This window comes from Hypanus sabinus, chromosome 13 (assembly GCF_030144855.1).
Source record: "Hypanus sabinus isolate sHypSab1 chromosome 13, sHypSab1.hap1, whole genome shotgun sequence".
NCBI lineage: Eukaryota > Metazoa > Chordata > Chondrichthyes > Myliobatiformes > Dasyatidae > Hypanus > Hypanus sabinus.
The window spans coordinates 91,627,382-91,642,345 of NC_082718.1; the positions used below are offsets into that span (position 1 = coordinate 91,627,382).

The window sequence follows — 14,964 nt, forward strand, 5'->3', positions numbered from 1 at the left end:
TAGCTAGTATATTGTCTCATGGGATGCAGAGACAAGGTGCGGGCTATGTCAAATAAATAACAAAGGCTTCCTTATATTGTCTGTTTGCCGCTTGATGCTCGTCGATTTTCTGGTTGTGCAGGAAGAACTAGTTATCCTCTGAAAATTAAATGCCCTCCAATTGACCCTGCAAGCTCTAAAAGCGTTTGTGCTGATTGTGAGAGCTCAAGGCTGTTAATTAGTTTCTATTAACATATTTTAAAATCTTAACTTTATTCGGATTTATATTTAATTAATTTCTCAACGCACGTTACTCCTTAGCAAATTCAATTACTTCGATTGATCTGCGCTTAGCATACGTGAGCCACGCCGTGGATTAATTGTTTAAATCTGCAGGCGTAGGAAACATCTTTTTAAGGATGACGAGTCCGCGCTCAGAACAGTGTGCAACTATCAACCGCACAAAGTAAAAGTTTCAAAATAAAGTTTCTTCTCCCCCCCCCCCCCCCACCTCCCTGAGCAAGACGGGGCTTCGGAAACCCGATATCGCGATAGGTGCTGCCTTTGTTCACGCGGGTCTCCTTCCTCGAGCGCTGACAAAGAGGGCAGTGCGCAGGCGCGTTGCGCTCTGGAGCGGGGAGAGGTTCGTTCGCTCGCTGCTTTGTGCCGGCGCCTCTTTGCAATTCAGCATGTCTGGCAGGTCGGTGCGGGCCGAGACGAGGAGTAGGGCGAAGGATGACATCAAACGGGTCATGGCAGCTATCGAAAAAGTACGGAAATGGTAAGGGGGAAACAACAAAAAAAATGGATTTAAAAGGCTGGCGTGTCCCTTGATGTCTCCGTGTCGGCGGAGAAGGATGGGGGGGGGGGGGGAGGGAGATGTGAGAATGGCCGGGGTTGGGAGCGCAGTCCGGTTTTAAAGGGGCAATCTTCCAGCCCGCGTCCCGGCTTCGCGGCTCTCGGCGCGCCCGCAACCGGACGGCGGCTCTGCCGAGTTGGAATTAATGGGCGAAAAGGACTTTAAAGCGCCCACGGCTGTGGCGAGCGGCTGAACCCAGAATCCATTTCGCTGCAGTCACATGAAGCCGCTCTCGCTGCTTTGTGTGTGTGTGCGAGTCGGTGCCGGCTGCGGGCGGACAGCCGCCTTTGTATGGCTGGCCGGCCCCGAGTCGCCGCTTTAATCGACCGACGGCGCTCTAGAGTCCTCTTATTGCTCTATTATTATTATTGTTGCTGTCAGGGTTTTCAAATTTAGCGCTTTGGAGCGCACTTCAGTGGCGGGCGAGGGCAGGAAAGTAGGAGGAAGTGTGGGGGATGGCGATTGCAGCCAGATTGCAATCTTCCGAATGCAAAACCAAATATATTTTGCAATTTTAGGAATGACTAGAAAATCATATACTTATTTAATATCTTGGGTTCCATGATCTGAAGATTACAAATAATTGTATTAACTGGGAAATATATTTTAATGGATTGAAAAATCACGAATAAAAATGTTTTTTCTTGTATAACTTTGTCCTGTGTATTCTTTTCTTTTAACTTTGAGCAAAATTAGACATGACACAGACGTGATAAATTTAATATTTAAAACCCCTTACGGACTCTGAATGCAGATAATTCGTTGTAGTATTTCAGTAACTTGTAAATAATAAACATAAATTCACGTGTTCCACTCACATTGCTAGTCTTAGTGTCCTGAAGTGACCTCTTACACAGATTTAATCCACTTCATTGTTCAGTTTGTCCGTCTCCCTTAATTTTGATAGGCATTTAATACTTTTTTTTACTTAGTTAATTCCAGAAATGTTTGACAGTTTTAAGAGACAGATGCTTGTGCAATAAAGATTTCATTTGTTTATTCCTTTCAAAAAGCTAAAATATATATTAAGTATTATAAGTATTTCTGATACAGCTACTGTGGAATTGCAGCAGCCAATTTGCCTTTAACAGACTCCACACCGACGGCAACATTATAGTACATTTTAAAGATAATTAGTTTCATAAATATTAGGCCGAATTCTTGGGATAACTTCCATCTTTAAAATAGTTCTATGGAAACTGTCTACCCAGGGCTAGATTTCCTTCCCTGTTATGATTGAGACATCTAAAGTGTAGCAACTGAGCTAAGGTTGACACAGCATAGAGTTCTATCTTAAATATTCCCATAATCTAATTTGATATGACATTTTAAAAAGCCTTAAATTATCTTTCAAAATACCCCTCGATTTTATTCAAGGTATTGTTTAATAATTGTTTAAAAGTAAACTCCGTGTTGTCGGTGTATTCGTGTAAGAAATACGTAATGCAGAGTATGATACTACCCAGCATATTTCCATCATGCTTTTTTTTAGTACAGTATTGGATACTGAATGGCCTTTGCCAATGGTTAGTAGTTGATCTTTTTATCCTTTCCCTGGGTGGACCAAGCAGCTAATCCCTGTCTGAGATTAGACAGTACACAGACTAAATGTGATGTTTCAGGTCTGTGGTTCAGTGGCATTTTTGGTCAATGGATTGATCCATTGTAGTATTTTCCTATTTAACTTGAAAAACTGTGCAACTTGAAATAGATTTTTAATACCAACTAGGATTGCAGCTAACTTCAGTGCAAAATTGCAGTGAAAAGAACAATGTGCCTTCAGCCGGTAACATTTTTGTTTAGTGTCAAAAGCAAACACCATGTTGATTAAACTCTTTAGGAGGTGCAATGGTGTGTGGGTCCATCTCTCGATTTGTTTGTAGTGTTCATTTTCTTGAAGTTAGTGATTTATGAGTCTATAGCATTTGAGTTCCAAAAAGCTCATGTTAGATACCTTTTTGTAAGGGAGTTTCTTGATTCTTTGATTCCAGTGAAGGCTAATATTGTAATTTAGTCTTTCAGTGCAGTATGTTTCCGTTTAAGATTTTTTACTTTTACAAATGTTATTAACTTAGTGATTATGTTCTGCTGACAATTTTCTGTCAGAGGCAATGCAGTGTCATCTTGGTTTTGCATTTCCTTTACAGCTAAAGAGCACCTATGTTGCAAACAATTATTGTAATTTGGTTGTACTTGAGTTGGAATACAATGCAAATTAATTTGCATGCTTTTTGTAAATCAATAAACCTGCAGTTTCTGGGTTAACATATTCTTTCCTTTCACTTCACTTCATTGCTGCACCTTCACCTATGATGGTAGTGGAGATAAATCTACAGAATTTTCAGAAGTCAAAAGATTTTTCACATTTAAAAAAAATCATGCAAACAAGCTTGGCTTTTTAAACGTTCCTGCATTAATTTAACTACTATTAACATAATATGAATTCTATATTAGTCCTAAAGTGAGCTCCATTAAGTCATTATATGGACTGAATGCTTTTAGGAACATTATGCCTTGTTCTCAAGTTTATTCAACCCCCTTTCTGACTGACTTCAGTAAGCTGACCACCCAAAATTAATGTCATCATAAAAGTTTAATTTCTGTTGTTTCATGCCACTGCAGTGTGGTTTTCATTGTTTTTCTTTCTTTCATTCCTGGGACCTCAAACCTAGAAACTGCTTATGATTATTCTTATAAATATTTTTGGATTTTAGAACCTAGTGATGTCCTTTTTCCTTTACGTTGTATGGTTTAAAGTCCACTTTGGCCCTTCTATACTATGCTAGCTTATCAGCAGTATACAATTTAAAATGGCTTGAGTATCAGCTGTAGTCTTGAGCAAATAGAATTATTTACAATTTTGAAGTAATATCTTATATACAAGAAATGTGAATAGTGGTATCCCATATAAACTCTTGTATCAGCTCTGCTATTAAGTAAGATCACAGCTAATCTAATCTTGGCCTCGACTCCACTTTTCTGCCAATTATCCATAACCTTTTTCTTCCTCAGTAGCCCAAAAATACGTCTCTGAGCCTTGAATCTAGTCAGTGATTTAGCCTCCATAGCTTTATGTGCTAGAGAATTCTAAATAATTGCAACCCTTCTGAGAGAATATATTCCTCCTTGGTCTTGAATGACTGATTCTACTTACTCTGAAACTATGCCCCTTGGCGCTATGATTAACTCACAAAGGAAAATATGATGGAGGAATGTTAATATTCTTAGATAAACATTAGGCAGACTAGGCTCTGTTCTGTTTTCCTCCCTGGAACATCTGCAACCTAACCAGACAGTTCCTCTCATCTTAGTATTGTATTTGACACTGAGATATGGCTGCATTTCTACACAGTTACTAAGACTATCTCTTGTTATTTCCCTGTCTTCCTCCATTTGTATGTGGTGAAACCTTCATGTCTTTTTGGCTTCTACTTTTAGATGATTTCAAGGTATATCTAGGCTATGTTCCTTCTGCCATCTGAGATCTGTCATTCAGAACTGTTGCATGTGTGTATGTGCAAAGCCTTTTAAGGGAAACTGGCATGAGCTTGTCTTTGAGTTCCTCCATAAGTTTACCACCTCCTCATTGTTTCAATCAGTCTATGCACCTTTTAATTTTCAGTCTGAGCTCGCTTTTCCATTTAATTGCTTTTCATTTGGCTGTTGTTAGTTCCTTCTAGAGTATCAAAGTGCACTTAGGGTACACTTCCTAGTCTATTGCATCAAATTTGTGAAATAAGTGATGAATTCCTTGAAGCTCTTAACTTTTCAAGTTTACTAATCTTGCCTAACATGGTTTCATTTTCTGTAGTCACACTGCATTTGTGATTGATTATAGTGAAAGTTTAAGAACAGTATTAAATTCATTTCAGTTACTATTTCTAAACTATTTCTCTTGAGCTCAAACTGGCATTTTTTAAGGATTGGGGAAAAAACATCTAAATGTTGAACTGATGATCCTTAATTACAAGGCTAACTGGATACATAATTTGATTTTTTTTCAGCTAAGAAGTGGTTAATGTTCTTTGATGTGTTGTGACCTTTTGTCCAAGCAGAGATGCATTAAGAATTGTTTGGTTGTTGCTGGCTGGCATTTTGGTGCCAGAAGGCAGCAGTACTGAATCTGAAATCAGGGTAAGTTGCCAGATATGAGTAGCACAGAGTAGGAAAATGGCAAAATTAAGCAAGTAGATGTAACATTTTCAAAATGTAAGTTTGTGTATTCTGGATGGTATTTGCATTCTCTTTGGCCCAAAAAGTACCAATGTTTCCCAGATTTCCCTGCGTTGTTGTCATTATATACACCTTCATAGGCTACATCAAGATGCTGGTTCAGACAGCATCTCTGGAGGGAAATGGACAGTCGACATTTTGGCTTGAAACTATTTGTGGCTTCCCTGTTTGAAAAGTGCTTAGCTTAATTGATGTGAGGTCACTTGGAGTGAATTTGGGCTTTTTACAAATTAGTAAAAAGCAAATGGACAGGGATCTGCATCTCCCAAGGCTTTGTTAAATTGGTGCCAATTAATAGTAGAAGGGACTATAAGCTTTAATAATAATTTAAGCAACGCACACAAAATACTGGAGTAACTCAACAGGCCAGGCAGCCTCTATGGAAAAATGTAAACGATCAATGTTTCCAGCCGAGACCCTTCATCAGGACTGTTCTAGTGAAGGGTCTCGGCTTGAAATATCAACTGTTAACTCTTCTCCATTAGATGCTACCTGGCCTGCTGAGTTCTCCAGCATAGTATATGTATTGCTTTAATTTACAGCACCTGCAGATTTTCTCTTGTTAATAATTTAATGCCTAACACTTGGCAGTAAGCTGCCTGTTGCATGCACGGGTTCAAATCTGTTTTTGAAGTATTGCTATATGTAGTATAGCATAATAGTATCCTTAAAGTTGTACTTGGAATGAATGTGCTGGTTATTAGGAACATTTGGCAATAGTCCTTTTTGTGTTCGAGGGTCTGTCATGGTGCTGATACATTTAATGCCTTAAAGGCAAAATTATTTGTACATTTAAATCGTATTCAGTGGTTGAGTTTGAATTAATTAATTTTATGTTACCATTGGATTTTGTCTGGTGTATTTATCTGGGTTTTGCTTTTAAATGACATGCATAAACATATTGTTGCAAAAGCTTTAATTTCTGCAGCTTTATTTAGGACTGACACAGATTTTCAAGGCAAAGGGACAAAGTACATTGACTAAAGTAATATGGGACAAGGGAACAGACATAAAGCGCCCATGTACTATGGGATGTTTGAAAATGAAATTGCCATGACAAGTGATAATAAAGCTAAATGTGTGTGACAGATTTTTAGTCAGAATTTGAGGACAATGGAAGGTTATTCAAGGTTTTGAATATATTAAGAAAATTCTGGAATGGCAAATTTATCTGTATGGAAAGGTTGAGCAGAGTGCTTTGTTCTTGCATAGAAGAATGAGAGTAATCTTATTGATGCACAATTTTTTTTAGTGGCTTGATTAGATTAACAGAAGGATAAGTCCTGATGAAGGGTCTCAGCGCAAAACGTCGACTGTCTATTTCCTTCCTTAGATGCTGCCTGACCTGCTGAGTTCCTCCAGCATTTTATGTTGTTCAAGATTCCCAGCATCTGCAGAATCTCTTGTCTGATTCCTTTGGTTGATGTCTAAACCAGGATTGTCCTAAAAAAAATATAGGGGACAGATTTGAGAAGACCCCCAAAGGTTAGTGGATCTTTGGAACTCTATCCAAGGGGGCTGAGAGGCTTGGTCATTGATCTTATTGAATAATCGTGCAGGCGAAACGGTCTGAATGCTCTATTTTTTTTGTGTTATTATATGGAGTTGAGAAAAATGTACTGGTCTTTAAGTAAAACAATGATCCAAAGATAAAAATAAATGATATGTAGTTAGATGTTAAAAATAAAATGCGGAGAATATTTAGCAGATTAGGTGTCCTGTATCATTAAAGAGCAACTGTTAATGTTTACAGTTATTGTCTCTTCCTCAGAACTGAGAAAATGCCATAATTCTCTCACAAGGAGAGATCATGAGAACTAAAAGAATGGAAACACTGTCCACAAGATGTCATTGCTCTTTGCACAGTCTGAGATGCAAGTTAATCATAACTAGTATGCCTTGAATTTAAAGAAAAATGAAGGATGACAGTTGGAGAAAGAAAATGCTGGAACTGAGATGCAAGGCATAGCTGTTGCAGAAGATCTTCTGCCAAAGAGAATGCTTGTAATATTTGGTGGATCGGCTGACATCTTTGTAGAGTCAAACTTAGCATTTATAGGTGAATCACCTTGAATTAGAACCGGCCATTGTTGCCAAGCAGTTCTGTTCGCTTTTTGTCCTCATTGCTAGTTGAGCAGTATTTCCAATTGCAGCTGCTATAGTAAAAAGAAAGTAGCAAGATAGTCACTTCTAAATTGACTTCTAAATGTAAAAGTTTTTATTTTAGAAGAGATTTAAACCAGTTTTACCTTGGACAGTCTGGAATGCTTTGAAACTGTTCAGACATTTGAAATTATAGTCACTGTTTTTTCTTTCTATCTTTTTCAATCTTTTTATTAAATTTCATATATATATAAGAAAAAACATAGCATGATAATGAATAGATTATAAATTCAATAGACTTGAAATTACATTAGTAATAGGATAATAGTATCCTATTAAACATCAATCAACAAAAGGTACATTAATCAATCAAGTCTATATAAATATATATGAAAAAAAACAAAAATAATCATCAAAAGAGAAAAAAAATTGAAAATATATATTGAAAAAAAATACTAAACTAAACTAACATGGGCAATAACAACAGTTTATAAGTATGTGATAGTGTCAAGAAAAAAACTCCGGAACTTCATACCGGAACAAGAATAAGTAGAGAAAGGATCTGAAGAAGGCCAAATTAATTCATATGAAAATGTCGAATGAACGGTCCCCAGGTTTCTTCAAATTTAATTGATGAGTCAAAAATAGTGCTTCTAATTTTTTCCAAACTCAGATAAGAAATAGTTTGAGAAAACCACTGAGATGTGGTAGGAGGATTTACTTCTTTCCAGTTTTGTAATATAGACCTTCTGGCAATTAATGTTACAAAAGCAATCATTCGTCTGATTGAAGGGGAAAACTGATTACCATCTTCATTTGGCATACCGAAAATTGCAGTAATAAAATGAGGTTGTAAATCGATATTCCATACTGAGGAAATTACATCAAAAATGTCCTTCCAATAGTTATGTAAAGTGGGACAAGACCAAAACATGTGGGTCAATGAAGCCACTTCTAAGTGACATCTGTCACATTGAGGATTGATATGAGAGTAGAATCGAGCAAGCTTATCTTTAGGCATATAAGCTCTATGTACAATTTTAAATTGTATTAAAGCATGTTGAGCACATATAGAAGAGGAATTAACCATTTGCAAAATTTTTTCCCATTTATCTGTTGATATATTATATCGAAGTTCTTTTTCCCATTCTTGTTTAATTCTATCTGATATTTCTGGTTGTATCTTCATAATCATGTTATAAATAAAAGCTACTAATCCCTTCTGGCAGGGATTAAAGGTGAAAATCAAATCTGAAAAATCCAATGGAGTTGAATTGGGAAAAGATGGAAGAATTTTGTGTAAGAAATTTCTAATTTGTAAGTATCTAAAAAAATTAGATTTAGGTAATTTAAATTTGTTAGAAAGTTGATCAAAAGACATCAAAGTACCTTCAAAAAAAAGATCACGAAAACATTTTATACCTTTCCTTTTCCATATGCTAAAAGCTTGATCTGTCAATGAAGGTTTGAAAAAAAAATTAAATAAAATAGGGCTGTCAAGAACAAAGTTTTTCAGATTAAAAAATTTACGAAATTGAAACCAAATTCGTAGTGTATGTTTGACAACAGGATTAGATATCTGTTTATTAAATTTAACTAAATCAACAGGAAGAAAAGAACCAAGAACGGAGAATATAGAATATCCCTTTACCTCACTACATTCCAAATTTACCCACTGTGGACACAATGGTGAGTCCAAATCTAGTTTCCAATATGTTAGGTTACGAATATTATTTGCCCAATAATAAAATCTAAAGTTAGGTAAAGCTAGACCACCATCTTTTTTAGATTTTTGTAATTGCCTTTTGCTTAACCTGGGGTTTTTATTTTGCACACAAATGAGGAAATTTTTGAATCAATGTTGTCAAAAAAAGATTTAGGAATAAAAATTGGTAAGGCTTGAAATAAATATAAAAATTTCGGTAAAATCATCATTTTAATAGCATTAATCCGACCAACTAATGATAAAAATGAGGGAGACCATCTTGTAGTAAGTTGTTGAATTTGATGAAGCATAGGTAAAAAATTCAGTCCAAATAAATCTTTATATTTCTTGGTGATTTTTATACCTAAATAGATAAAGTTATCAGTAACAACTTTAAATGGCATCCTGTCATTCAATAAGGTTTGCGCGTTTAAGGGGAATAATTCACTCTTATCTAAGTTTAATTTATAACCAGAAAAACTACCAAATTGAGCCAACAAGGATAAAATAGCGGGAATAGACCTATTAGGATCAGAAATATATAACAGCAAGTCATCAGCATAAAGTGATAATTTGTATAACTTCTCATTACGGATGATACCAAAAATATTAGGAGAAGTCACTGTTTTTTAATAGGTAACTTTCAAACCAGACGATGACTGTTCATCAAATGTCAATGAGATGGCCAACGTGTCATTTGGATTGGTTTTATCTGTTTTTAATGGGTTGGATAAGGACCACATTGCTGATGTGCCTTAATTTGAAGTCTAATATAAAATTTTCTGGATTCTTTCATTGTTTTTGATTCTGTTAATCTTCCTTGAAGTTTAAAGCATCTGTTGCATTAGGACTTCTGTATATATTATCAAAACTATTTTCATTTTTAAAGGCAACTTAGATTGAATAGCTGCAGCTCTTATAATTCTGTAAAATCAGTACGAAAATGGAAATGTTTCCTATTTGTATTTTCAATCTGTTACTTTCCTGAAACAGGGAGAAGAAGTGGGTGACTGTTGGGGACACATCGCTACGGATCTACAAATGGGTACCCGTAACAGAACCCAAAGTTGACGATGTAAGTTGACATCTAAGACAAAGGCATTGGAGAATAGAGAAGCATTTAATTTAAAATAGTTGTTAATAAATTGAATTGCCATGACAGCTTTTTATGTCTATTCACAATGGTGCTGCTTTGTGTAACAGTAGTTGAAAATGTAATTCTGATATAAGAATGTTCATATATATGATGAGGAAGAATCTAGAAAATTTGGGAAAATGCATTTTGTCATTAAGATTTATGGAACTCCTGGGTAACAATGTTAGCATGTTATAATAATTTTCAGTATTCCCACCCATGTGCTAAAACAAAATTAAGAATTTTGTGAATGGGGGAAGGTTAAGTTTTGTAATGAAATCTGAAATGTTCAGAACATATTTTGAGCAAAATGTATGAATCTTATACAAGACTGACATTAGACATGTGTTTGTTCCTGCCAAATCCCACTTAGAAATTTGGATACTTGTACTGTGGGGTTCTTGAGGAAAGAATAATCTGTGAGATGTTCAGAAAAGAAGCGAGGGTATATTCAAAATTATTGTCTATAGTTTAATGAATTTGATGTATCGATTAACTAGTTGGTAAAGTCTCATGAGTGGAAGTTGACAGGAAGGAAAGCCATCAAAGTGAAATTGGGATGGAGAGTTTGAGAGTCCAGCCATCGAATGTGTATGTGATAAAGATGATAAATTGTAAATTGTAGCTCAGGTTGCAAATGAATATGGGAGATTTGCAGCTTGTCACCTTTAGATTGAAAAACAGCATTGCATTAAATAATAATGGTTGAGTAATGGGAACACTTCCTGGCTAATGAATGTTCTTATCTTCACCTTTTTCAGCACTAAGCGCCATTCATATTTGTGTTTCATAATGTTGATACAAAATCGCTCAAAATTAGAGGAGATTTGTCAGTAGCCAGTGCATTATAATCAAAGTTTAATTTAGAAATGGTATAAAATGAGATACAAAATTCAAAATATTTACTTTGGTCCAGAAAAACAAAAATAAAAAGAAGGGGAAAGATGACAAATGTGGGTCTGAAGTGACGACTCCAGAAAATAGCTCCTCACCAGGCATGATGGATATTCAAGGTATGTATATTTATTATTTTGGTAAACTTAAAATGCTAAAGATGATGACTTGAGAAACAGAAGTATCCATTTGTCCTTTGTATTATTCTGCCATCCAATAAACTTTTGGCTAATCTTTCTTTAGAGCATTTCTGCAGCAGCACCATCTCCCTTGATTCTTTTAATATTCTTTAATTACTTTTTGTACATGAATGATAACTTGCAGTGATTAGTATGAATGGACACCTGGAACTCTCAGAACATCAACATCGTTCATATTTTCATCATTTTGTAATGTCTTGCATTTCCATTTTTATGAATGCCACATTTTCCATATTGTTTCCATCTCCCATGTGCTTTACTATTTACCTGGCCAATGTGCATCAGCCTGAAACTTTTTGCATCCTTGCAGCCCGTTGAGTTGTTATTGCTCAGAGGCACCCCATAGAAATCATTAATATAAACTGTAAACTGCATTGATTCTACAATGTCTCCTAAACTGAAAACTTAATGTTAACTCCTGCTTGAAGAGTCTCAGCCTGAAATGTCGACTGTTTTCTTTTCCATAGATGCTGCTTGGCCTGCTGAGTTCCTTCATTTTTTGTGTGATGCTTGGATTTCCAGCATCTGCAGACTTTCTCTTGTTTGTTTACCCCTAATTTGTTTGTTGGCTGGCCTGAATCTGCATCAGTGTATTATCCAAATTTTAGTGACCTAATAATTCTTTATAACTTACTGAAGGACTTCTGAAAATTCAAAAACATCCATTGGTTTTCTTTTAATCCATTTTGCTGGTTGTCATGTCAAAACAGCAGTATTGTCAAATATGATTTCTCTCTTCCCCCCCACCCCCATTCATGTTGACTCTGCCAAACATACTTATTTTCTAAATATCCTGATATCATTTCTTTAACAATATATTTCAAGTTTTCTGTCTTCTAATCTTGCTTGTTTCCTCTGCCCCCTCATATAATGGGGAAATATTTATTGCCTTGTTATCTGAGAGAGCTGATCTGAAATTTAATGGAATTTTGAATGATGATATGGGCAGCTGCTGCCTCAAAAAAGTGGAATTCAGCTCATCAGATCCAAGGATATATTGACTTTCATTAAAACACCGCATGCATTTCTTTAAACTATTGTTAATTTCTCTGAAGGCCTTATTCTGGATTGTAGTCCTTCCTTCTAATATTCAGCAGGTATTTTTTATGAAGGAAGACAATTTTTTTATCTTCCTGCCATTTGCTTTGTTTTGACTTAAATCTCTGGTTTCATAAAGAAAAAAATATCACTTCCAAACTCTAGGTATCATGCTCCTCAAGGTCGTTTAACCTTTTTTTATTGCTCAAAGTAAGTCGCTGATACAGACATAGAAAATCGCTGGAAACGTAGTGCTGTCCCTTGTTGATTCTTTAACAAACTGTAATAAAATGTCTCTTGTACTCAATTTGTCCTCTTTATTATTACTCACAACTTAGTTTGCCCAGTCTACTTAAAGATCCCTCATATATATTGTTTTGTACTTGTGACTCTAAGCCCTACATTACTGTTTGGAACCTAAATATTTCCCAGGTTTTTCTGCCCATTGCTGTTTCACTTCATTGGATTATCCATTTTTTATTATTAGGCTTCGCCTCATCATTTTGATTTTACTAACTTCTCTTGAATTATTCTGGGATATCCAACTATTTTATTGTAGCCACATCTTTGTTTCCATATCCATGCACTTCTGTTTCTGTTTATGCCATTTAATTCCTCTTTTTATCAATATTATATGCTTTTAGATAATGAGCCTCATTTAGTTGCCTCTTTTTTTGCTACTCTGGTTGTGATTAGAGGTAAACTCTTGTGTTTGTATTCTGTCTCTTCCTACATAATACAGATACAATTACCCATTTCCCCACTTTACACTACAATCCTTTAACTTTTTTCTATATTTCCTCTCATAAGAGCCTGGTTCCTTCCCCACCAGTTAACTAGATCCCTAGTTATTTGACTCATTAAGGCACTAGTTCTGGGTACATTCAAGTTAAGTCCAATTTGGAGGAAAAGTCCCACTTTATCCAGTTGTCTTAGAACACTATGATTTATATAGTTTTCCTACTGATTTTCATCATGGTATGTTTTATTTAGCTAGCATAGCCATTTTATTAAAGTGTGCCATCAAACTGGTGATCTCATAGAATTTTTATTATTTCTGAAAATGATCAGATTCTTGATGTTTCAGGGAAATTATTTGAAACAGCAAGGAGCTATTTCTGAACATTTGCCTGTAATTTAAATGCTTAACAAATTATTCTGATTTTTGCACTGAAGAAAATTGACCCTTCTGCCAATCTAATGCTTTCTCCTATTAGGATAATATTGCTAATCATAAAGAAAAGTCTTCTGCAACCATCCAGTAAATCTTGACCTATAGGAATTATCTGTGAGAGTACTTATTAAATGTATGAAGCAGACATCATAGAATGGGTAATAGCACAGGAAACTCCCATTCTGTTTATCATGTCTCTGTATAAGAAAGTACTTGTAGAAAATAAAAGTCCATGGTGTTAAGGAGTAATATATTGGGGGTAGATAGAAAATTCCCTGGTTAACAGAAAACTGGTGTTTTTCAGTTTGTAAATGAATTGGATAAAGGATTGAAAGGCATACTTGCTGAATATATGAAGTGGACATAATGATGTAAGAGATTTCGATTGAGTGGGCAAAGATCTGGCAAATGAAGTATAATGTAGGAAGTAGTGAAATTGTGCATTTTGGCAGAAGTAATAGAAGCATTTATGGAGACATCTGCCTCTCCTAGTGCATGATTTGCAGGTGCAGAGGCTGAAATGCAGTTGCAGAAAGTAATTAGGAAAGCTAATGATATAATTTATTTCGAGGGAAATGGAATGTGGAAACAGGACGGTTATTCTTAGAAAAAACATGGGAGTAATTGCATGTGTCATAGTGAGTACATTATTGATCTTAAGCTATTCAGAGATTTACAGAAGTAATAATGCTGGAACGTTGATGTTAAGAAAGATGTGTTGGAAATTTTGAAATGCATTAAGATAGAAAAGGTCCTGGGACCAAACAGAATATATCTTGGGTTACTATGGGAAGTGAGGAAAGAGATTGCTCTTCCTTTGGCTAAAATGTTTGTGTCCTCACTGGCCACAGGAATAGTACCTGGAGGATGGCAAATGGCATTGCTTTGTTCAAGAAAGGTAATAGGGATAACCCTGGGAATTTATAGACCAATGAGTCTTATATCACTGGTGGGCAAACTGTTGGTGAGGATTCTTGGAGACAGGATTTAGGAGCATTTGAAGAAGCGTAGTCTGATTAGAGATAGTCAAGCATGGCTTTGTGAGGGACAGGTCATGCCTCCCTTGAGTTAACTAAGGAAGTGGCAGAACAAATTGAAGCCACAGCAGTGGATGGGGTGTATATGATTTTTAGTAAAGCATTTGACAAGGTTCTCCATCAACATCAGACTACTTGGCTGCTTTAGGTTGCCATGGTAGCCTAGTGGTTAGTGCAACATTATTACATCTCGGGGTGTTCTGGAGTATGTACTGTGGTTGAGGGATAATAACTGTTCCTGGTGGTGCAAGTCCTGAGGCTTCTGTATCTCCTTCCTGATGGCAGCAGTGAGAAGAGAGCTTGACCTGGGTGGTGGGGGTCCCTGATAATGGATGCTGCTTTCCTGTGACAACGCTCCATGTAGAAGTGCTCAAAGGTAGGGGTGGGGGGCGCGGGGAGAGAGCCATATCCACTACATTTTGTAGGATTTTCCATTCAAGGGGATTGGTGTATCCATACCAGGCTGTGATGCAGCCAGTCAATATACTCCACCACATGTCTATAGAAGTTTGTCAGAGTTTTAAATGTCATGCTGAATCTCCGCAAACTCATAAGGAAAGTGTAGTTCAGTGTAATTTTTGTACTCGTTCATGTAGCACCATGGTCC

At 36.1% G+C, this 14,964-nt stretch overlaps 1 protein-coding gene and 1 long non-coding RNA gene across 3 annotated transcripts in view; one reads left to right on the top strand and one right to left on the bottom strand.

Annotated features, from left to right (window-relative positions):
• LOC132404141 (uncharacterized) overlaps positions 1-474 on the bottom strand; it is a 31,466-nt gene extending 30,992 nt beyond the window's left edge. Inside the window, exon 1 of the long non-coding RNA XR_009515433.1 lies at positions 314-474. This is a non-coding gene — a long non-coding RNA (uncharacterized LOC132404141). The remainder of the gene's footprint in view (positions 1-313) is intronic.
• A 125-nt stretch (positions 475-599) lies between these two features.
• Positions 600-14,964, top strand: part of bcl7a (BAF chromatin remodeling complex subunit BCL7A) — a 35,264-nt gene continuing 20,899 nt past the window's right edge. The window contains exons 1-3 of one of the 2 annotated variants that reach the window (XM_059988206.1): positions 600-760; positions 9,873-9,954; positions 10,931-11,027. In XM_059988206.1, coding sequence (XP_059844189.1) covers positions 669-760; positions 9,873-9,954; positions 10,931-11,027 — 271 coding nt within the window. In that variant the 5' untranslated portion in view covers positions 600-668. The remainder of the gene's footprint in view (positions 761-9,872; positions 9,955-10,930; positions 11,028-14,964) is intronic. The other variant, XM_059988207.1, reaches the window with a different exon arrangement.